The following is a 22,190-nucleotide window of genomic DNA, read 5'->3' as shown; positions in this document are numbered from 1 at the left end:
TCACCTCCATCGAACCCGCCTAGGTGACAGAGACAACGTCTCCTATAGACGTTTTGCATGTATTCCTGAAGAAATACCAAATGTAACAGTGTAACGAGGAATTTGTGTTTCAAAAAGGAAAGTCAGCTGATACCACTAGGAAGCTCTTTTATAAACTTACAGTCATTATAAAAAAAAATAAAAAATTTGCGCACAGTCGACAAATGAAATAATGACATTATTTCAAAGACTCATGTTTCATGTCATAATAATGAGGTGTTTTGCAACCGTCTACGGGATTTTGTATGCACAGAAATAGCTCGCAGAAAGCTCAGATAAACCTACACACTTCTGAACAAGTCTTCTAGAGAGTGTCTCCACGCTACAACTCTGTGAGTCCTCAGGAAAAAAAAACAACATACTAAGTGAATGTCAATTTAAATCACGATAAATCTTATGCATCCTATATGCCTTATAGAAAACCCAAGTCTGGGCCTTATATTATTTATGCATTTTACTTGTGTGAACCCCAAGTGTCCTCAACCAATGCCATTTACATTTAAATGTCAGTGGAGAGTTTCCTTTCGCATGCCCAAAAAAATCATTTCTATAACAGCATCAACAAACTTACTTTGTACTAGCCATAGGAGGGCTGCACCTCAGGGAACATTCACAGAGGCCAGGAAATGCCTGGGTCCCGAAGCTCAATCCAAGGAATAAATTCAGGGAACCCTTTCCATAGCGCAGAGACAGGGGTTACAGGCCTAAAGCAGCGCGGCCTGAATACTCAGCGGTGGAGCAGTGGTGTTAGATCAGCTACCTCTTCTGTTCATGCCGCTCGTAAGATGTCTGTCTCATCCCTCTCCTCAGCTGTGCCTTTTCCATGCGGGACAGCTCCAGCCTCCCGCGCATTCCTAGCGCAGTAGTAATAATGGTAGTTAATTAAACGTAGTAAATAATGGGCTCTTGCCACGGCGTCCTGATGCTGCCTGTTTTAACCTCCGTTCTTTTCCTTCAGATCCTTAACTTTTGATCTGCTTTTTTGACCATTAATGAGCACTGACCTTGCAATTCCATCGGACTTCTCTCCTGTACCGAGGATTTTGCTGCTGAGCAGTAATATTGCTTTGCAGCTACGATCCTTTCGTGCTCAGATACATCACTTTGTATTTATCTACACTGAAATTTTCCTATCATTTTATTGCCCACTCACTGAGTCTCTTAATGCTCATATCATTCCAAAGCTGTTCCAACAGAATGGCACAAACTGGGCTTATATAAATATAAGCTGCCTCTGGAGTGTATTTCGTGCAGGACTGTACCATGGTATAGAAGCCAAAACAGCTTAGGGACCAGATCCATCTTGTACCACTCCTACACTGACACATCTCGAGCATGACTGCGCTCCCTCAGGGCACGCTCAGGCCCCACGTAACCTGAAATCCTGTAGGTAAGCAGCTGCCCAGCATGGGGTACAGAACTGGGTCAACCTATTCGAGACCCTTGATGACCAGAACTTAAACAGAAAATGGGGCAGTTTAGATCCACTTTCTGCCCAGCTGTACGAGCAGTCAGTCTAGCTGGTGCCCGGGTCAGAAAGGTGATGGAGACACAAGGACACCTGTGTGTTAAGGTGTGTTGGAACAGCACTCTGCTTGCAAAGAGTCACGCGAACCAGCAACACCAACTTTCTATATGGCTACAAACAGATATGCAAGATTCAAGCAAAATTAAGAAGTCAGAAGCTAATTGCTTACTTATGAATAATGATAAAGAAATAACAGTAACCCGAGTATCAGCTGTAAGTACCTTCTCTCTGACTGGCATACTGTTCCAGAAAAAACACACCTCGTACAATACACACTGATTCTCCTGTAATGGAAGAGAGGTGCGGCAATGCCCCCTTGTGTCCCGATGAAGCTAATCATAAATTCATTGCAAGTCCTTGCATTTTCCTAAGTCATGCATGAAGGTTTATTCAAAGACCAAAATTAATTCATTCTCAAAACCACACCTTATGAATAGGCTCTACATTGTCTTGTAGACAAGATTACAAATTGCTTAACGTGCATGAGAGGGAAACACTTAAAATGCTCAAAAAAGTCGAACCAAACCTTTTACTGTCAAAACACATGATCCATCTGAAATTAGATAACTCGCTTTGTTAACTTTATTCACAGCAGTGAAAAGCAAATATTGAGCAAAAACACCTGTTAATTCCTCTTTGATTTCCTTATGTCAAGTGCATTGTTTAAAATCCCATTTTCAATAGGAAAATTGTTCTTCCTAAAGTACCGTAACAAAGGAATTTTGGAGGTCCTCCAAAAAGAGTGCTGAGCTTAACAGAAGCTAAAACCAGATTCAGATTTTGAAACAATGAAGTGAATACACCTTGCAGCCAGGAAATGAAATGGAGAACGGATTATTTAAAAACTAGAACCCAAAGCACACTTGAAATTCAAGTTAAAAGGACGGTGTTTATCATTGCATAGCAATGCCATTTCAAAAATCATATGGTAAGCTGGACATCTGACTTTATTTTGTCATTAAATTCTATCATTGCAATGCCAAATCATGAACACTTACTTGTGTAACTCTCCTCCCTCCAGATGAATTTCCTTGCTTTGGCACTTAGCGTTCAGTTGCTGTTTTGGAATTCACCTCTTTGCAACCCCCTTTTTTATCAGCTCTCCTATAGTTTCTTCAGGACTTTTCTTTAGCTTAACAGCAGATTCAAATGCTTTTCCAAGCCCTCCTTCTAACATTTTGACAGAAAACAGCCAGAGAGCTAAAGCCTCTTTCCTCGAACTGTTTTAAAAGAGTTTATCCTGAGCAATCCACATCTTCTGTGGGTGGAAAGCTAATAACATAAATCCTTTCACCAAGATCAGAATTTACAAAACAAAAGTTTCAAAAAAATGCATTAAAAAGTGAACGGAAGAGGTCCATAACAGAAGAAGAGTTTCAAAAAGGGCTGGCAATTACTCTGCAAACAGAAGTCCATGATACACCAACTGATACACGTCAACAATACTGATTAATATACACATTATTTACTGCCTTTAAGAAAAAAAAAATAAAAAAATAAAATAGGAAACAACAGCAAACCATAAATAGACAACCACATGAGGTTCATAAGGAAAATAACCTACCAGTCTTGGTAAGTGGTGATTGCAATACTTGGAGGTGTCAACAAAGGCAGAGTTGTTGGTCTACAGACAATGTCTCTGTCAGGTGTCCTTGCTTTTTCCGTTTGTCTTTGGGATAGCGGTGGTAACTGCAAATTGCCAGAACAACACCTTCTTCCTCTCCAGAGGTCTATGCCCAGAGCATGGCTGGAAGTACTGTAGGACTTACTCAGCCCACACTCCAGGTAATCCAGAGCATTCTGCAAAGAGAAAAGCCAACGAAATTCTTCAAACAATCAGTTTCTTCCACGCGAATAAACCACACTCAATTACACTGTTCTACAGTCACATCTACTCACAAAAGATAATTGTTTTATGAAATCCTGGCAGAGTCTGACTGCGTTGCATTGTTATTTTATCAAGTTATGAATTAACTTGAAAACTCATTCATAACTTGTCTAGGCTAAATTCTAATCTAAACAAGCACTTTAATAATCCAAGTCACTTTAGTAATATATTGAACTTTTGATATTTTGAACTTTTTCAGAGAATAGTCCACTCAACATCCATCTCATGTATCATTCCACTCCACAGCACAAACATATTGGTTTGCCACTTTTTTCTTCTGATTCACCAGGCACAGAAAAGTGCCAACACAGGGCTTAGGTACATCTTGAATCATTGACAACTCGGTGAGAAGAACTTCCTGCTGGGCTACCCTACCCCCTATGCCTGTCATTTCTAATAGAAATAGTTTTTTGTTTGTTTGTTTGCTTGCTTGTTTTGTTTTGTTTTGTTTTGTCTCTCAGAGCTTCGATTTATTTCTGTCTCAAAGCACCAACATGATCACAGAGCTGGCCATCATTCTTCCCAAATCCAAGCCGGAGGTTTTCCCAGAGCAGAACAGCACTGTAAGGAGGCTATCAGTTTTGGTATTACAGAATTTAGCTGGTCCAATACAAATGAGAATAGTTCTGTGTTGTGAGCAGTTTAAACTGAAGGGTTATTGTAACAGGCGCGTATATATATGACCACCTCTCTACATTTTTACTCTTCTTCTACCTGCTTCCGAATTTTGATCTCTTCCCTGCTCTCTCCACCCTTCTCAGACCTCCCTCAGCCCACCTTCCAGCCTCCCCAAATCCCTAGGTTCACTTTCTGGTCCAGCTATTACCACTGCATCCTTTCCTCCACCTCCCTAGCCAGCACTGAGCGTGGAAGGACCTGCCTCACCTCTGGGGAAACATGTTGAGCATTGAGTGACAACAGGTAACTGGTAACTTTGAAAAATAAACCAGTGGTGTTAAGTTTCCATAATCACTTCTTAGGTCCTTCAGGAACAACTACAAAGTAGCACGAGGCCACCACTGCCTCACAGTTTCTAATGGAAAGTATGTTCTCCATAGACATGAGACTATGGTACTGCCTGCTCTCTTACTGCAGCAAGGACTCTCAACACAGGAGTGAGACAAGAATGACATGAGAATGGCACATTACCGCTTTCCTCAACTTTCCCTACTTTTTTGCCCATCCCACAACCATGCAAAGCATCCAGACAGGAAACAACACGGCCCACAGTTACTGCACTCCTTCATTGTAGTCTGAAGTACTACAGGGCATGCCGGTGCAGGTCCCTGAAGTTACTAAAACATCAAAATCATAATGACCTAGATGGAAGTTTAAATATTTGGCATGCTGTGCTTTCACAAATATCCTAGAGAGCTTCAGTGATACAAACCCTACTCTTACACAGCCTAAAATCTGGTCAAAAGTATTCCTAAGAAGCCCAGAAAGAAAAGCCTGGCTTCTACAGGGGGATCTGACTTGACATGCCTTTATGAATAATTTTTGTAAGACTATTCTTTTTGTTATTATTTAAGAAACGTACAGTAGAGTGTTCTAACTTCCCATTAGATGTCAGATGCCTGTTTTCATTATCAGCAAGGACTGAGATGGCTACAGCAACCCCACCATCACATGCAGGCAAACTGACCGTGAAACGGTGCAACGTATGGTCTAAGAGTGTAAAAGAATCACTTATCTACTGGAGGAGTGCTATAGGATACACTGGCTCTTAAGTTCTACTCCTCCACTGTATTTTCCTATACATTCCTGTGGTTTTCCAGTTTTGGAGAGTCCCAGCTGTGACAAGCAAGACAATTAACGCTGCAGTTATCATGCCATCATTACAAGCTGATGCATTTCTCCAGAGAATGGGAACTGGCATTTAGTTAATAGGGGATTACGATGACGATTAGCAAGTGTAGTAATGGAATAACACATGCACCACATTAGGTGTTCAGCAACTACAGTAGCAAGAGATGTTGAAATGCTTGCAAGTATAAAACTACAGCACATGCACAAAGATGGGATCCAGAACAGAGCTGCCACAAGATATGGAAGTGAATGTTCAGTCCTCCCAGATGTCATTATTACACAGAATAATAAAGTACGAGCTCTGCATAAAACTCTTCAGAACTCATGGTGTGGGTGTTTGGTTTTTTTTTCTTTGTTTTTAAGTGCGTGGCCCTTATTTTATGCTTAATGTATGAGCTGCAAACAACTACAAGAAAATCAATGAGTGAGGGAAGCAAAGTCAGCTGATAGTTACAAAGTAAGAAAAGAACGAACTTTTGACCTTACTTCCATAAAGTATTGGGATAAATAAAACACACCTTTTGAAGAAACATACCTCATCTGCAGTTACTGTCATGACACTTCTGCTTTTCTTCATTATTGAGATTAAAGTGCACCCTGCTATATGAACTTCTTGTTCAATCCGATTTCTTCGGATGAGCAACCTGAAAGAAAAAACATCTGCAGCTGTAATTTTGAATAACAAACCATTTTTGATGACAAACTATGCAGCTAACTGCTGATATCACAGCTGATTCATAACGTACTGCCCATTTTCATGTAACACTTGGCAGCGGATGTTATGCAAGCGTAGCTCTCCATTAGTGAAAGAGTAATTTAACATCTACTCAAATCATATTAAAAGTAATCGGTATTCACAAGGCTCTATAATCTAGGCAAGCCCTGAAACATATCTAGTGATACAGGATCAAAGCTAACAGGTTCCACTTGCAGCAGATTTTTCCTTAATTGAGCTCTTTCCAAGAGTACAAGAAGTCCTAGAGAAAGGCTTGAGCTGGCTCTGACAGAAGCCGGTCCGAAAAACCATAATTAAGAATTGCATTTGCATTTGGTTCTAAGAATTAATTGTAAATCTTGGCATTATTTACTATCAAGCTGGCACGCACACAACGAGCACTTCAGCCACGAAACCGCGGCCTTCTGGCAAGGGTGGCACCGCAGCCACGCTGAACCGATGAGCACTGTGGCAGCAGGGGCAACCAGCAGAGGGCAATGACCCCCTTGCAGTGTTCCCGAGCCCCCTTGCAGTGTTCCCGAGCCCCCTGCTCTTCTTCCTTGCGGATTTACTGCTCATACAAATCCAGCCATATGTACCCAGCCGGAGAGGAGCGGACGTGGCACCGCAGCTCGGCTCCCGGTGCTCTCCCCTGGCACACAGGGTGGCAGAAAGCATCAGCCCGCACCCCTACCCTTAGTGCACAGCCCCCCGGCAGGGCAGGCACTGAGCACCACCTCGCACAGCGCTGCTGGGTGGGCAAACCTGCCCTTGGGTCCCCACCTGCGGCGGCAGCTCGGGGAGGACGCTCACGCAGGGCAGCATGCCTTGGCTTACGGCCACCACGCATCTGTGCTGCAGGGGGCTCGAGTTTAGTTTAACACCACTGCGTCCAGGTGAAACGCTGTTCAGCTCGCACCACTACCTATTTAAATTTTAAAAGGCGACAGCAAATGCGCGCTAAGTCTCAGGCACAGCATGGGAGGGAAAGAGCGGTGCCTCTGCTCGCAGGCCTGCGGCAGTGTCAGCCGCCAGGAGCCAGCCGCTCGTCTGCTGCTCCCTGTGGCAGAAAAGCAGGGAATGAACCTGCTTCCCTCTGCACCAGACCACGCTGCGGGAGGAAAAAACGAAAAAGAGAGAGAGAGAAAAGATATCAAAATAAACTCAGACCAAACCCTGCCACAGAACCAGCGCGGTGGCTGAGTCTCACTGCAGCTCTGGCAGTGACACAGGCGCTTCCAGCTGCCTTCCTCTCCTCGGGGCTCACACATGCGACACACACGTCCCCGCTCATCGCCAGCCAAAGCGCTGGGTGCGCTCAGATCCCTGCCAGACGCGCTCAGCCATTTCTGCACAAGCGCCAGCACGCGAGGCTGGGCGCCTCGTCCTGCGGCCCTGCATGGAGGAGCACTGGGAAGGAGCAGGGGGATTTGTCTGCCTGAGCGCCTCGCTGGCTTCCCTCCGAAAAAAGGAAGAGCAGAGGGCAGAGAACAGCCTCCACGCGGGGAACCAGGGCACAAAATCTGGCCGGGCTACTTCCCGGCAGTGCCGCTTTTCCTTGCAAACCTTTCCTGGCTTGTAAGGCCTGATGTAATTAATTAGATGAGCAGCCCAGCAGTGAGAAAAGTTCACACTGTATTAACAGCACAGAAGTCACACTACATTATCAGTAAAAAACGTTAGAATAAACTTAACAATCTGAATCCATCTTCAACACCTGGGGGAAGCCATGCAGCCGTGTTATAAAAAAGGAATCCAAAAATGACAGCGGACAGCAAACGAGATGAGACACCAGTAAAGACGCCCAAGACAGCGGCATGAATTCACGGAGCAGGAAGAGTAACTCCAGAGTGACTACTTGCTGCCAAAAATAATATGCAATGCTCTACAACATAGAGGCAAAATTCACGAGCAAGAACAAAAGGAGGAAGCGGTCTCCTGAGTGGCACAACAAGCAGCTCACAGCTCTCTGGCACAGCTGGATCCCCAGTGCCTCAACGCGGGACACGCACCACAGCTCCCTCCTGGACAGAACTACCTTTTTTCACACAGGTGCTGGAATTCGGCACGCGTCAGATGCTCAGAGCTGCTCAAAATGTGGCTGCTGTCAGCAAAGAGACTCAAAGCTGTGTTGCCGGGGCACAGGGAGAGAGATGCTTGCAAGGCCGCGTGCCTCGGGCTGGCAGTCAGCCTCGGGAAGAAATTTTTAAGATCTGATGGATTAAGTAATTCAGAGAGACTAAGAAGACCAACTCTACATAGCTCATACAGGAGTGACGACCTAAATAGTTCGTATAGAGCCTGTGAGAGCGATGAACAACCTTGCGCATCCTGAACGCGGGCACGGGGAGCGCCGGTGAGAAGACACGGTGAGAAATGCCACGAGGATTACCTACCGCAGGGAGCACGATAAAGAGAAGTAACAGAGCGTAAGTAAAAGAAATAATTGCAAGAAACAAGTACTGAGGAAAACATCTTTGGAAAGAAATCTGAAAGAATGCGAGTTTCCGGGTGTCTCTGAAATTGTGCTGAACTCCGGGATCAGAACAGACCCTGGATACGAGGTGGGGAGCAAGGGACCAGGTTTACCAGCAGTTGGTTCTGTGGAAGCCAGAGTCCTCGCACAGCACAACTGCCTCTCCTTCATAAATACTTATCAGTTTGTCAAAGTAAGTTTAAGCAGAACATGAACAATTATAAAAAACCTCATATATTGTTTTCAATATGGACTGCATTTCTGATACCAAGAAAAATCCTAAGACTTCCACTAGCCATGACCAAACTACCAGTAAAACCTGAGTCGTTCTTTCCTCGTGCCTTTACACAAAAGATCTGATACCTGGGACAAGCATCTAAGAAGAATAAAAATTCAAAAATACAAAATTTCCCCACCCCAAAGAGGCTTTACCAGAAGTGTTTTTCTTCCAGGCACATATTCTAATTCACGTAAAATGAATTACAGGCAAAGAATTTCTCTCTTCTACCCAAATTCTCCAAAAGGACATGATCCCAGCGGGCTAGCTAAGTGTGGGTAACAGGGAATGACTTTGCATGTGGTATTAGACGACAAAGAAAGCACTCTTTCAGTACCACGGCTGGGTCTAATCCATTTTGCTGGCCTATGTCTTAGGAAGGTACGAGATTTCTGGTTACACTGAGCTGACCCGGGTCCTGCACTTGGCCATTTTCGTGCTCCTTGACCGCGTTGTTCAGACGTGACAGTAACTGCCGCTGTGATTTCAGGGTGATGAAGCCTGGTACTGGGGGTGTGAATTAACAGCAGGGTTCAAAACTGGCAACTGACAGCGGTGCGGATAAAACTACATGGATGCATGTGATAAAGCCTGCTTTTCCTACACACTTTTTTAAAAATAGCTATTGAATTCATCCAGTGTGAAATACACTATTTAAAGAAATTTCTAAAGTGCATCTTGATGTGCAAATTCTGCTACGATTTGCAATACCAGGCACGTGTTTCACCATGACACTGTCTCCCCACACATTCCGGCCTCTGCACAGGCAGGTTTAGAGCCAGAGGGTTACATGGAAGCCGGCTCGCCCTCCCACCCCTCCTGATGACACCCGGACACACGGACAAGGCAGGGCCGGGAAGATTGCATCTGACCTGAACGCTGAATTGATAGAAAATTGATCGAAAAAAGCCTTCCTAAGGAAAGGGCTGGGATGAAGGAGCTGCTCTGACCACACGGACAGTTACATCATCTGTGAGCTGGGATCACATTCAAATAACCTGATTCTCTTTGGAGATCAGCAGAGCTTCACAGGACGAAGTGCATCCTCAGACAGGGTGACAGTCACCAAAAAAACGTGACAAGCTCACATCTCCTTCTCCCAGACGAAGCACGTGGACTGGAGATTGCACAGGGTTGCTGGAAGAAAAATAAACCTTACGTGGACTTAGCATTAGTCAAAGACAAGCTGAGATATAACTAGCAATTGATACCAGTGATGGCTTCGCATTTTATTTTTAATAAAACCAGCAAGTCTAAAATAAAAAAGCAGTATTTGCCCTCAGACTGCTAGGAAGCTCAGCTTGCTTGCAGGCAAGGAAACAAGGTCAGGGCCCGCAGCACAGCGGCGCTGGAGCTGCACACCCACAGCAGGAGCAGACTGTACCCACAACAAAAGCACCTTCAGGGAAATACCGGTCAAACGGTTCTGCTGAAATCACATTCCCTGAAAAATTAGTCTCAGGAATTTAGGTTTTTTGCTCCACACACACACACAGTCTCGAGCCACTCATCAGTCACCCGTACGTTTTCCCTTCCACCAATTTAGGCTTTTGGCTCTTGTTCTCCAGCACCGAGCCCTGAACTTCTAGCTGGGTGACCACCATGATTCAGTCCAGCTACCTTTGCACAGTCTCCCAGAAACACCCACACAAGATTTGCCCAAACAGCCATTTTCTCTATTTAGAGAGCAAAAAGTTATCTGCTTTTTCCATTGGTCTTCTGCCAGTTCTTGTGATCAGAAACAACTGAACTGGTCTGCAGAGCTTATGGCAGCCCCAGGAAACTCACTGCTCTGAAAAGTCAGCCCATTCCCATGTCCATCAATCACCGGAAAGGCTACCGCAGACTTGCAGCACTACACAAAACAAAAGCAAGAGCATCTACTGCCACAATGCTTGGGACCTAGGAAAACAGAAAAGGCAGAATTGCACTAAGAGATAAAACACAGTTTTTGTTTGTAGTGGTTTTTTTTAATCACAATTCTCACACAAATTGCTTGCTGTAGAAGTGCTAACAAGCTACCGATATCACCCAACCAGGGAAGAGCCTGCTCGCCTCTGTCCTCCACCACTGCTCAAAGCTCTCCTGGAACTGGCACCCTGTGAACTGCAGGCTGGATGCACAAACCGAGTCTGAATTAGGTGATTTAAGCGAGAAGGCATCTGTGTGATGTAATACAACAGCAAATTTGTCTACAATTGGTAAATGAAATCAGGTCTTTGATTCTAAAAAAGCGATGCCATACCCAGGATACTCCACGTACATACTTGAGAAAGTTCTGTCAAAGGCAGGATACTGAGGGGGCAAATAACAAACTTCTCAAACCTCCCTGCCCATGTTACCGCCGGGTAAATTATCCTCATTACCACAGTGTCTTAACTTTCATTAGCAGGTTGCTTACTGAGATAGCACCGAGGTTAAGAGGACTGCAAAGGCTCATCTTCTCTCTGGCAACCTGATCATTAAAGCTGAGAATAACCAAGGCAGTCTACGCCAGAAATCCCAGTAACTCTTTGGTTTCCAGCAGAGGGGACACTCAGATTGCCATTGCTCCTCATTTGTTGCAGGCCTGATAAGCAAAAGCAGTACTAATTTGAAGCCATTGTTACACCGCTTACTGTCATAAGGCCTATCCTGCTCTGCAGAACGCCACGGAAATACAATCAGTATTTTTTCACTATTACTGCTAAGGAAGTACAACCGTATTTTTTTCAGGAATTTTTCAAACAAATGTTAATAGCCTGAGCAGGGGAAAGAGCTAAAACTGCTATTCTATTTCCTTCACTGTGGTAATGATTTTAAAATCGTATTTCTAAAAGTTTGTCTAATATTGTGGTCAAAAGCAATTAGTTTAAAAATCAATTTTGACAGCAACAAAGGATGCAGTGAAATAGCGGTGGCTACCAGCACATACATGACTTCCAAGGTAATTACTTTGGAAAGTGAAGCATACTATTAAAAGACACAATTTATACCTTCCTTGTTCCATGTGCAAATGACTAGCAGAACCTCCCACTCCTCGGAGTGCAGCTGAACAGCACTCAGAGAGCAGAGAACAATTATTAATTATGCTTTTTAAAGAGACTGTGTCAGTTTAAAAATACAACAAAAAATGGTGCAGCAAAACGCGTGTAATGCAAATCCCCCCCTTTAGATTGGAAGGTTGCTTTAAAAAAAAAAACAAAACAATAGACTTCATGCTCCCCAGGTGTTTTTATTGAGCCTCGCTGGTCTCCCCAGGTAACAGCAGCACAGATCAGGCAGGATTAGCTTGGGCTGGCTGAACAGCGTGGGGAACCTCACGGTACCACCACCAGCTAACACGGCTCTTGCCTCCTGCCACTGACTTACTTCTTACCTTCCTGAAGTCACTCCAATATTGTTTGAGTCCCAAGGGCAATAGCTCTAAATCCACCGAGCAGCTCTCCTCCCCCTGCAGCTTCCACAGGGAGAGGCCACTTCAGACAGCACGCAAGCAGGATTTTTACTTCTAAAACACTGGAGCCATGCTGTGAGCAACACACCGACCCTAAGCACAGGAGACAAGCCTGCAAACAAAGAGCATCCTAGCATGAACACACCCTCCAACACCCGTAACAGAGGAGCATCCTTAATCTTGAACTGTTTCAAGAGTCCTCCCTCACCCTTCCTGCTGCCGTGCCTGGCTCCTAGGTAGCTTACACAGCGGGCAAGGGGCTGGGAGGCCCGAGCGCCTCACAGGGCAGCGACACTGCCTGGTGCAAAACCTCCTCCATGGCAAACGGCAGCAAAGGTTTCTGCGGTGAGAACAGGGAAAAGAGTAACTAGCTTTTCTGAGCAGACATTTAAAAAAAATAAATTATTAGAAGCAAAACCAATGCCCAGTTCCAGGGCAGCCCGCTGCCGCCATGTGTCTCTGGCCCGCCTGCATCATCTCTGCACCAGGAAGGGTTCTGCAGCCGATAAATTGCGTTTTCATAAATTGCCTATCATAGCCTGCACATAAAAGACAATGCCATAAGGAATCCAAGGAAGGAGAAAGATGAGTCTGAGAGATCTCTCTGTGCTGTTAAACGAGTACAAAATGAGGCTACTTCTGGGCTAACAGCATCTCTTCGCACTCGATGCCTCGTTTCTAACAGCTCTGCCTGTCTGCAGCATCATTTTTGTTAGTGAAAAACAACGGATTTTTTTTTTTTCTAGATCACAGATTTTGTGCAGGAGTAGCTGCTATTACTCTATTATTAACCACAGGAATAACCACTCCCTGCTGCAGTCTCAAAAATTTTATAAAACGAACAGGAACACAGACGTCATCTCTAGGAGAAATGGCCAGGCACCCACAGCAAAGCCAACTTGCCTCAGCTACCTCCTACCCAGGTTTGGTACACGCCGAACCACAACATCCCTGCAACACTTCTCACCCACAGATCTCCAAGGCTTTGACGAGTGGGCTCAGTCTGACAGCAGCGGACACACAAGCACGGAGAAAGCGAGCGACTGACTCAAAATCACGTAGCAGTCAAAGCAGAGCTGGAAAGAAAACAGACCCAGCTACGCTCACCGCCGCACAGGAGCGCCCAGGAAAAAGCACACAGATCAGAAGAGAACCTGTTTTTAATTCACATCTCTCCCCTAGCTCCCCTATTTACTATTCATCTAAAACCAGCTAAATTCTGAGATTTTGAAAATAACATTATTGTTCATTTAGAACCAAGGCACTTGTGTACCTGCAGGATGTAAGGCTTGTTGGGAGAGCTAAACTCTTCCCAAAATTCACGTCTAAGAGCGAGCATCTGACATACTGCTCTCTCTCTGAAGGGTGAGGGGTTCATCGAACGGCTCCAGTTTTCAGAAAGTCTCCTTTCCACACAGAAACAGAGAGTAAAAATTAAATTGCACAGCCTCATCTGCAGAGGCAAAGCCTGGCGCTTGGAGTACTAAAACGGACATTATTGCATTAGCGTAGCATGGCCAACTGCAAACCTGATTTACCCCAGTTCTTCCACACTGGCTATTGCAGAACGAAATATCCTGGCTGTCCACCCCATGAAAGTCCCCCGATGAAAGCAGCAAGCAGCAAATTAGGCTCGTGCTGACTGCCCCTAACAGCCCACTGAGAGGGACCGAGCTAGAGAGTGGAAGGAGAACAGAAAGTAAATGCACATAGATGAGGACATGCTGGAGGAAAGATGGGAAAGGAAAGAAGGAAGGGCACTGCAGTACTCTTTCCTTGGAAAGCAACCCCCTGCCTCCTGCACTACCTCACCCAGGGTCTCGATTTGCAGCCACAGTAATTGGAAGAGGGCACTCTCTAAGCAACCTGCAAGATGAAACACTATTTCATTCAGTCCTTACCTATAAGGAAATGGAAGGGAAGAAACTACCAGAAAACCATCAGGAGTGACCTCGTACTCGCAGCTAGCAGAGCCCTGGATCAATGGCAAACACCCTCAGGATATGGCAGTACCGTAATGAAAAGCAGCACGATGACGATGCACAGGAAAATGGTACAAGTGTCAAGAGCCAAATTCTGGCAGAGTGGGGAAAAAAAAGCCCAAAACTCACACAACGTATTCCTCAGAGTTCCAGTAAAGAAGCTGTATTAAAGAGATTTTATATTTTCCTTGGGAAAAATAGACCAAATGAAAAGCCTTCGGCATTCTTCAAACGCACAGATGTTTCCTCCCAACCACTGGCTAAGACCACTTCCATTAAAATCTTTTAATTCGTACACTTCCAGAGGCATCTATGACACCATTTTTGTATTCTGAACAACTACTTCATAACAAGAGATTGAAAAAAGCCTCATTTACAAGAGCATTCAAGCTTTTTTATTCCAGGATTTTCTTTTAGCAGATGTCACTGTTTCTTTATCCTACTGCTATTTTGTTTCATTCAGTATCTGATATTTTGTTTGTTGGGAAAATATTTGCATTTTTCTAGATTTCAGGCTGAAGTTATCAGCGTTTTTTTTAAAAGGAAAGAATAGTTTAGAACACTGCAATTTTCTCAGAAATCAAGTGCTATTATGTTAGGTGAAAGTGGTAACACCAGCATTTTCCTCAAGTTTCCCATTGTAATTTTTCCCCCTAGTTATTTAAAGCTCTTCAAGCCCTTAATTATGTGGGGTGATACTTCCAACACTCAGTGTCTGCCTCGTGCTGCATAGTTTCGAAAGTTTTGATCGAATTCAGTCACTTCAAAGAGTGCAATTAATGAGGAGCGCGCTGTTCAGTAATCTACTTTCAGCATACCCGTGCTCGGAGCACAGACTTCGCAGTTCACTGGGACAAGCTTTGTGCTCTTCTGTGTGTGTCACCAGGAAAATTCTGGTTCTTCTCTCCAAATTGTTCAACGCTGAAGTTGCAAAGTGAACTGCAAAGCTGGAAATTCCAAAAGGCTGGGATGTGTGAGAGTCCCAGGTCGTCCAAAGCACGGGCAGAGGCATCCCAACCACCGAGAAAACAACCTCTGCTCTGCACGGAGCTGGACACGTGGAGAAACTACAGCAACTGAAAACTGGAGTCTTGATGAAAAAGGTCAATGTTTTTACCTTTAGATGCAGCAACTCGTACCTTCCTGGTCGTCTCTGACCCATAAGGCAAGAGACATTCAGGCACTGCTTGAGGAGGTGGCTGGTAGCTGCAATTAATACTGCTCTTTTAATAAGACTGGGAAATTGAGGGGTAACAGGCAGTTCCTCACCTTTGCAGCAACAAAGGAAAATACCGTCTTTGAAACTTGGGTTCTTTTTAAACAGGTAACACTAGTGGCCACAGATCATCAAGTACTAGCTCCTATACATTTTTTCCAGAAATACCATATTTGGGTATTATCAGTACAGTATTCTTTCGAACTAACCTTCCCCTAGAGCAGAAGAATATGTCGCTACTTGTTCCAACGTCAAAAAGTCAAAATAGCAGCACGATGCAGACACAAAATGACTTATTGTACCACATCACACCAGCCTACAAAATGCTAGTAAGTCACAAGAGTGCCCTAGCATTTTTTAAAGGTTTCCTGGTTTGTTTGTAGGATGTGCTTTACTCAGACAAAATAAATAAATAAATAAAGTGTTGCTTTCTCTGGATGGCGAAGTAGACTTTCCTTCCGGGCAGGAGAAATGCCAGCTTTCAAGACAAAAGAAGTCCTGCCTGTCCTATAACCTTCTCCTACGAGCAACATCACACGCTGGAGACCTGACCTCGGTGCTGCTGCTGCTCTGAGCAGCAAAACTCCCTCTGGCAAGGCAGCACCACCGCACCAGGCACTGGAGAAGAGGCTTGCGAAGGTGGCTTGGATGGTTCGGTGTCTGTGCTCGGAAACGATGCCTCTGTATGGAAATACTACAGCCAGATTTCAGCCCCGCATGGAAGAGATTGCCATGGAAACATGCCCCTCACTGTACCCTCTAGACTCACCTCTCCAGCATGGAAAAATCTTCAAACCCACAAACTTTTTATAGCCCTGTGAGGCTACCAGAGGCTTTCAACATGACTCCCAGGCAAGAGGGTTTTATGTGACAATTAAGGGAAAAGAAACCTGAGTAACAACTACGTGCCTGCTTCCTTTCATTTCTTTAAACGCCTGTAAGAAAATAAAGGTAAGGATTTTCAAAGATGAATATAGATGATTAAGAGGATACATGGCTTACCATGGCTCCTCGAAATCATTAAATTACCACCCAGCAACATGAATCCCCAATGCATAAACAGCACGGAGGAGTTTTCAAACGCCCGTCTTTCAGGATTACCTTACTGAAAAGCCAAAGGGCTCCTGCACTCCTGTAGTAAAACAGCAGCATTAAATTACTAGCTGGGTTTTAAAGCACGGATTAGTCTCCATGCAAAATTTAAAGCAACAGATCAACAACTTTCTTACAATTTGGAAAATGCATTGGTTAAAAAAAAAAAAATGGTATCAGCTTTTCACCTCGTTCTTATCACCCCTGTACAGAGCAATGAGAGAATTATTATTAATTTCTTATGCAGAGCTACATATGAAGAATCAACCTAGACTGCAGTGGCAAAAAATGTCTTTACAGAAGCTGCAAGAAGCCTCACAGATTTCTGCCCTTGGGTCCTCAGACACCCCACACCACACGCTGACACCCTGCTTGCAGAGGGACCAGGTGAATTCCCTTGCACTCACTCGCCTGGTAGCGCTGCATCCCACATCTTGAGAAAACACCGAGGGCAAATAATTTAAATGCACAGATCGGGAAATACAATGATCCTTTCCCACATTCACTCTACACAAGTACTTTCAATGAGGTCAAAGAAAGTAATGTACTTCTTTGCAGATCTGTAAGCAGATCCAAACAACCCACAGGAAGAAAACTGCCTTGTCTGGAATGCCAGCACCTATCCCCCTTCCTGGGCACCTCCAGACACGAGGTGCTGCCAGGCAGGAACCCACAGCATCCCCCATGCCTATTATGAAGCCCTCTCAGAGCCACCTAGCACTGCTGCCCCTGCCAGTTATTTCGCGTGAGTTCTGCCAAATTTCAAGTATCACTACACAAGATCGAGCGTAGATGCTGCAAAGAGGAGAGCTAACTGTTAGGCAGATATCCTACGGGAAAACCACGTGCTTTTTTTTGCAGTGGGTGGCATAAAGTCGTCCCCCTGCTAACACCCGGGTTGAGTGCCCGGGCCTTGCCACGAGCCCGGGGCAGCGCTGGGCAGGGCCAGGCCGCGAGGGCACCGTGCGAAGGCCAGGCCGCAGCCACGCCACACGCGGGCTCCCGCACGCCTTCCCCCACGGCTGAGTCACTCGGATCATACATTTTAAACCTCAGCCTCCCAGTTACTATAACAACTTAATGGATTTCTTTTTGATGTTATTAATTGCGTTCAGTTTAATCTGTTCGTACTGGCTGTTGGAGGAGGCACGGTGTGATAGCTTCTGCTTTCAGGGGCCCTCATCTTCCTAACTCCAACACTCAGCGCCCCCCCCCCCCCATAAATCTCCTTCCACTGAGGTAAGGAAATGCTCGTATTCCCTCTGTACAGAACTCAGGATAGAAAGGAACATTCTTTTTTTCCTGTAACCAAGTTAGCTGCCTGTGATGAATGTTGTAAAGCTGTACCCTCAGCTGTATTTCTGCGGTACATACAGTGCACGGAGCAGTTGGAACCTGGCTGCAAGCGGCATTTATAACGCATCCCAGAAGAAAAAAACGAGCACTTCGCAAGCAAAACTACGGAGCACAAGCAAAGCAGCGGTCAGAACATTTCCTTAGGGCTACCTTTGCAGCCTCAGTGTACGGATGGGCAGGCCTCTGCTGCTGGGAACGGCAGGGAATGCTTGAACCACGAGGCAAACCCCAGGTTCAGGAGCATCGCAGCAAACGCAGGGACTGACGTTTTGGAAGATAGCCAGGTAGTCAGTGAGTGGAGATTACAGTATTACCTTATACACACATTTTTGGAAAAACATCTACTGCTTGCTTTTAAAAAAAGTCCAACTTAAAAGGGCCAAACCATAAGCATGGGGACAACAGAGTCCAGCAGAGAACCCTGCATGACTCGGGAATAAAGCATCCACGCTCCTTTCTCCATTTAGATTTATCCGTTTTAGCTGTGGAGCATGGAGCTGCATTTATCTGCAGAGCCATTGCCACACATCATTCAGGATAATTTTAACCCCACAGACATATGGAGAACACTCCTTTCACCCTCCTCTGCAGAACAAGCAAAGAGGATCGGATCCTACAGACTTTCCACAGGGAAAAAATCTTCTCTAGAATTCTAAATTTAAAAAAAAATCATGGAAACAATAATAACAGTTGATTATATTTACAGTGTAAAAACATGCACAACATTTTAATCAAGTATCCAATGACAAATATGAGAACACAGGGCAAATAATTTTATGCTGCTTGCAATTATATTTTTTTTTTATTTCAAACTACTAATTTCTACGAATTTAATTACCCTGATTACAATGTACACTTCTTAGACACCTACGGGTACCCATTTAAAACCTATTATTGTAACCATATTAAAAAAAAAATCAAGGAATATGTCTGAAGTAAAAACCAGTGTGAAGCAGCTGGGCGTGCGCATGACTGCATTTCACAGCATCAATCCTTCTGCAACTTGCTTGCTCCGAGACACAATATCAGTAACAAAAAATAAAATGGGTTTGGTTGCCTGAAAAGCATACGGTTTCATGAAGAAAACCTGTTTTACAGAACCACAGAGAACTGGTACAAGTCTAGAAATAGAAGGAATGTGCTCTGGAGCAGCGTTGGGAATAATTACTTGCTGCAGATGTGTTTAGCCTGAAGTACTGGGGACAAGACTGCCAAGTCTCCAAGAAGCAGCAGGCCTTAGGATGGTTCTAAAGCTACCCCTCACAAGTTTTCTCACATCCACAGCTAATTTTCAGACTGGAAGATCCCTGCACTGCTCAGAGCACCATAAGGTACTGACCAGAAGCTCGAGGTGCAACAGCTCGGGGCACACCACTCATTTCCCAACCGGGAGATAACCAGATGCCACAGAGTAGCTACTGCCCCTTGCACTGCTGTATCAACCCGGCCTTTTTACCTGGCTAGAATCCACCTCTTTCAAAGAGCATCGAACAACCAAATGTGAAGCCCAGCCTACCGCATGCAAGCGGACTTTACAAAGACGTGCCTGGAGCCGGCAGCACCGCGGCTGTAGAGGTGGAGGTTTCCATTTTGGTTCACCATTTCTATTCTGTTTCTGCACTGTAATCCGGGAAAGCAAGCGCTGGTGCCTACGGACACACAGGTCTTTGATCCATTAGGCAGCCACAAGACCTACCAAATAAAGAAGCAATTAGACATCTCCGCAGAGTAAAATGGAAAAAGTTACAGCAAGAACCACTCCAGGGATTGCACCGTGTTGTTGCAGCCCGATCAGACAGCAAGTTGTGGGAAGGCAGAAGGGCGTTTTTCCTTGGGGGCTGGTTGCGAGGGCTCTCTCTGAGGCATTCAGCACAGGAAAGGAGAGCCCTAAAAGATGAGCGCAGCAGGAGACCCATCACAACCACTACCTGCTCTGAAGGAGTAAAGGAGAATGTGTGTTTGTGCAGGTGGAGAGGTGCATGGAGCTGATCCATTCCGCAGAGAGTTGTCTGGAAGATGTCTTCTGCTTGTTCCTAACTTTATAAATGAAGCAACGTAGCTCACAAAACTGCTCAGTAAATTCCAGCAGTTCCTCCTGGTAACGAGGACAACAAGCAAACCCCACAGCACTAACAGCTCACACCACAAAGGAGAAGCAATATTTAACTTAGCAAAATCTGCCAAAGATTTTTACCGATGGGCACAAAGTCAACAGGATTTTGCTTAGGACTAAGTTGCCATTTTTTAACCCAAAGCTTCTCTATTTTTACATTAGCCTAAAGAAAAAAACATATCTTTTACTTAGCGGGTACTTCCCAACTTCCATTGCACATAACTGAAGTGGGGAATTCATTTCCATTCCATCTAGGCAACGCAGCAGGAGTCCTGCATCAGAACACTACCAGACTTGTACTTGCACACACGTAGACTAGTACTCGTACCAAATATTTTTTACACTTATACTGAATGATTAAGAAACAAGGAAAGATGCTAAAGCAATGCATCTTTATACCTCCTTCCAGTTAGCTATCTGCCTGTGTATTTATCTGTGACCTGATTATTTTTCCTTCTTACTAAATGTATGTTTTCCTGTGAATTTGCCAATAGGATCCAGAAGCACACTAAGCAATAGGTAAACAAGTATTTCTTTCATAGTTCTTATGCTTGATTTGATTTGAACACTGCTTCTTTCTTGCCTTTCTCAGAAAAGGCATTTAAAGTGTTCGATTTCTATTTGAATTGATTCACCAGTGACCCACAAGCTGCCTGAAAAAAATTAATGGTCTTGCGGCTCCTCCAAAAATTACAGAAATGAATGAAAACTAATGAGAAACGTGAAAATGCGCAGGGGCCCAACTCACCTACAGGCAGGGGAAACATTAGTCAGATGGCAAGCATCACGTCAGATCTGTAACGGTACAGGCAGGGGATTTCGGGACACCAAAACATTATGCAGAGGCTGAAAGCAAATGTAAAGCCCAGGATGCAAAAAGAAGATCAGTGTTTTGTAGAAGTGCCAGGCTCCTAATCATTCTGCGTATTTCACGTTAATGGCCTTCATCCAGAGGTCCGCAGGCTGCATATGTACCTAATTCATTAGCAAAGTGCACTGGTGAATTAGATTTATAACAGAAATTTCTGAAGGAATTTTAGTACAAAATTGAGACAGAGAAAATGAAACTTAGGCACATTCACTTCCAACCCTGTGTGCCTGGGGAAAGGAAGTAGGGAAAGGAATCCTAAGAACTATTATGGCAGAATATTAATCGTTATGATGGCAGGAGGCCACTTGCCCAGACTTTTTGACAACGTACCTCCTTTTGGAGCTGTCTCAAGCAAGAATCCTTTAAAACCTCAGGCTTAGCAGGCAGGATGCTGCTACACCTGATCCAACCTTGCACTCTCCTCTTTTTGCACTGTTCCTCACCACCAAGACTCTCTGGAGAACATCTAGGGCTTTCAAGGATGGCAACGCTGGAACAAGTTTCCTGCTCTTCCTCGAGGATCCTAAAAGATATACCCTAAATACCCAGAGAGGTTTCTTCAGCGAGAAGAGAAGCGCTTGTAGAATCAAACCTGACAAAATAACACTTCCCATCCTGGTTCTCAATGTTCTTTGCCTCCCATCCCAGAACAGCTAGTGTTGCTGTGAACCAGAACGCCACTAGCCATCCTCAGATGAAAAATGGGGAATCTTGTGCTCATTCAGTGACAATTCTCCCAGCTGATGTCTCTAGTGACTGCAAATGCTACGTGCGGATGCCTTTTCCTCAAGTGGAATGACCAAAATAGGTAACAGTGGGTTTAGATCTTGCACCACACACAGGCAGCGTGAGATTTGTGATTAGTATTCCTGAGCACAGCGTGCATCAGGAGAATATGATTTTCTTTGAACAGAATCCCATCAAACAGAGCAGCTTCACCCTGAAGGTTTCCATATGTCTTATACTTATTTTCTTCTCAAGAGCTCCTGTGAGGTTGGACCATTTTCTGTTTCTTATTTGGGCTTGTAGTTTGAGAAATGGTTACTACCAAGGATTAATCATTTCAGATTCCCCTCTTCCTGAAGTTCCTGTTTTCACTATTTATAAGCACTCTTGAACGTATCCCTGCTGCAAGGAGCTCCGTTCCCAATTTATCTTTCACATTTAACAAGTGCTCTGGCAACTTCAGAAGGTTCTTCTGGTACTCTCTATTGAAGTGGTACACAGTCTATTGCTTCCTCGAGCAATTACTGAGTTACAAAAGCATGAATGAAACAAAAATCAATTGCAAGAACTTACTTTTCAATCTGACTGCAGTACCGTTACTCCAACCGATGCCTTGAAACCATTTTTCACTGGGTGTCCACCAAGCAGGCAGAGAGCATTCAGCCC

General features: G+C 44.6%; 1 protein-coding gene across 1 annotated transcript in view; it reads right to left on the bottom strand.

Annotated features, from left to right (window-relative positions):
- Positions 1-22,190, bottom strand: part of PDE4B (phosphodiesterase 4B) — a 182,559-nt gene that overhangs the window by 157,951 nt on the left and 2,418 nt on the right. The window contains exons 2-3 of the mRNA XM_035564385.2: positions 5,800-5,908; positions 3,132-3,367 (exon numbers count right to left, since the gene is read on the bottom strand). Of these exons, the coding sequence (XP_035420278.1) occupies positions 3,132-3,367; positions 5,800-5,841 (278 nt within the window). The 5' untranslated portion in view covers positions 5,842-5,908. The remainder of the gene's footprint in view (positions 1-3,131; positions 3,368-5,799; positions 5,909-22,190) is intronic.

This window comes from Cygnus atratus, chromosome 8 (genome assembly GCF_013377495.2).
Source record: "Cygnus atratus isolate AKBS03 ecotype Queensland, Australia chromosome 8, CAtr_DNAZoo_HiC_assembly, whole genome shotgun sequence".
NCBI classification, from domain to species: Eukaryota; Metazoa; Chordata; class Aves; order Anseriformes; family Anatidae; genus Cygnus; species Cygnus atratus.
The sequence above is the reverse complement of the archived record's forward strand: the minus strand, read 5'-3'. Positions and strand labels throughout refer to the sequence as shown.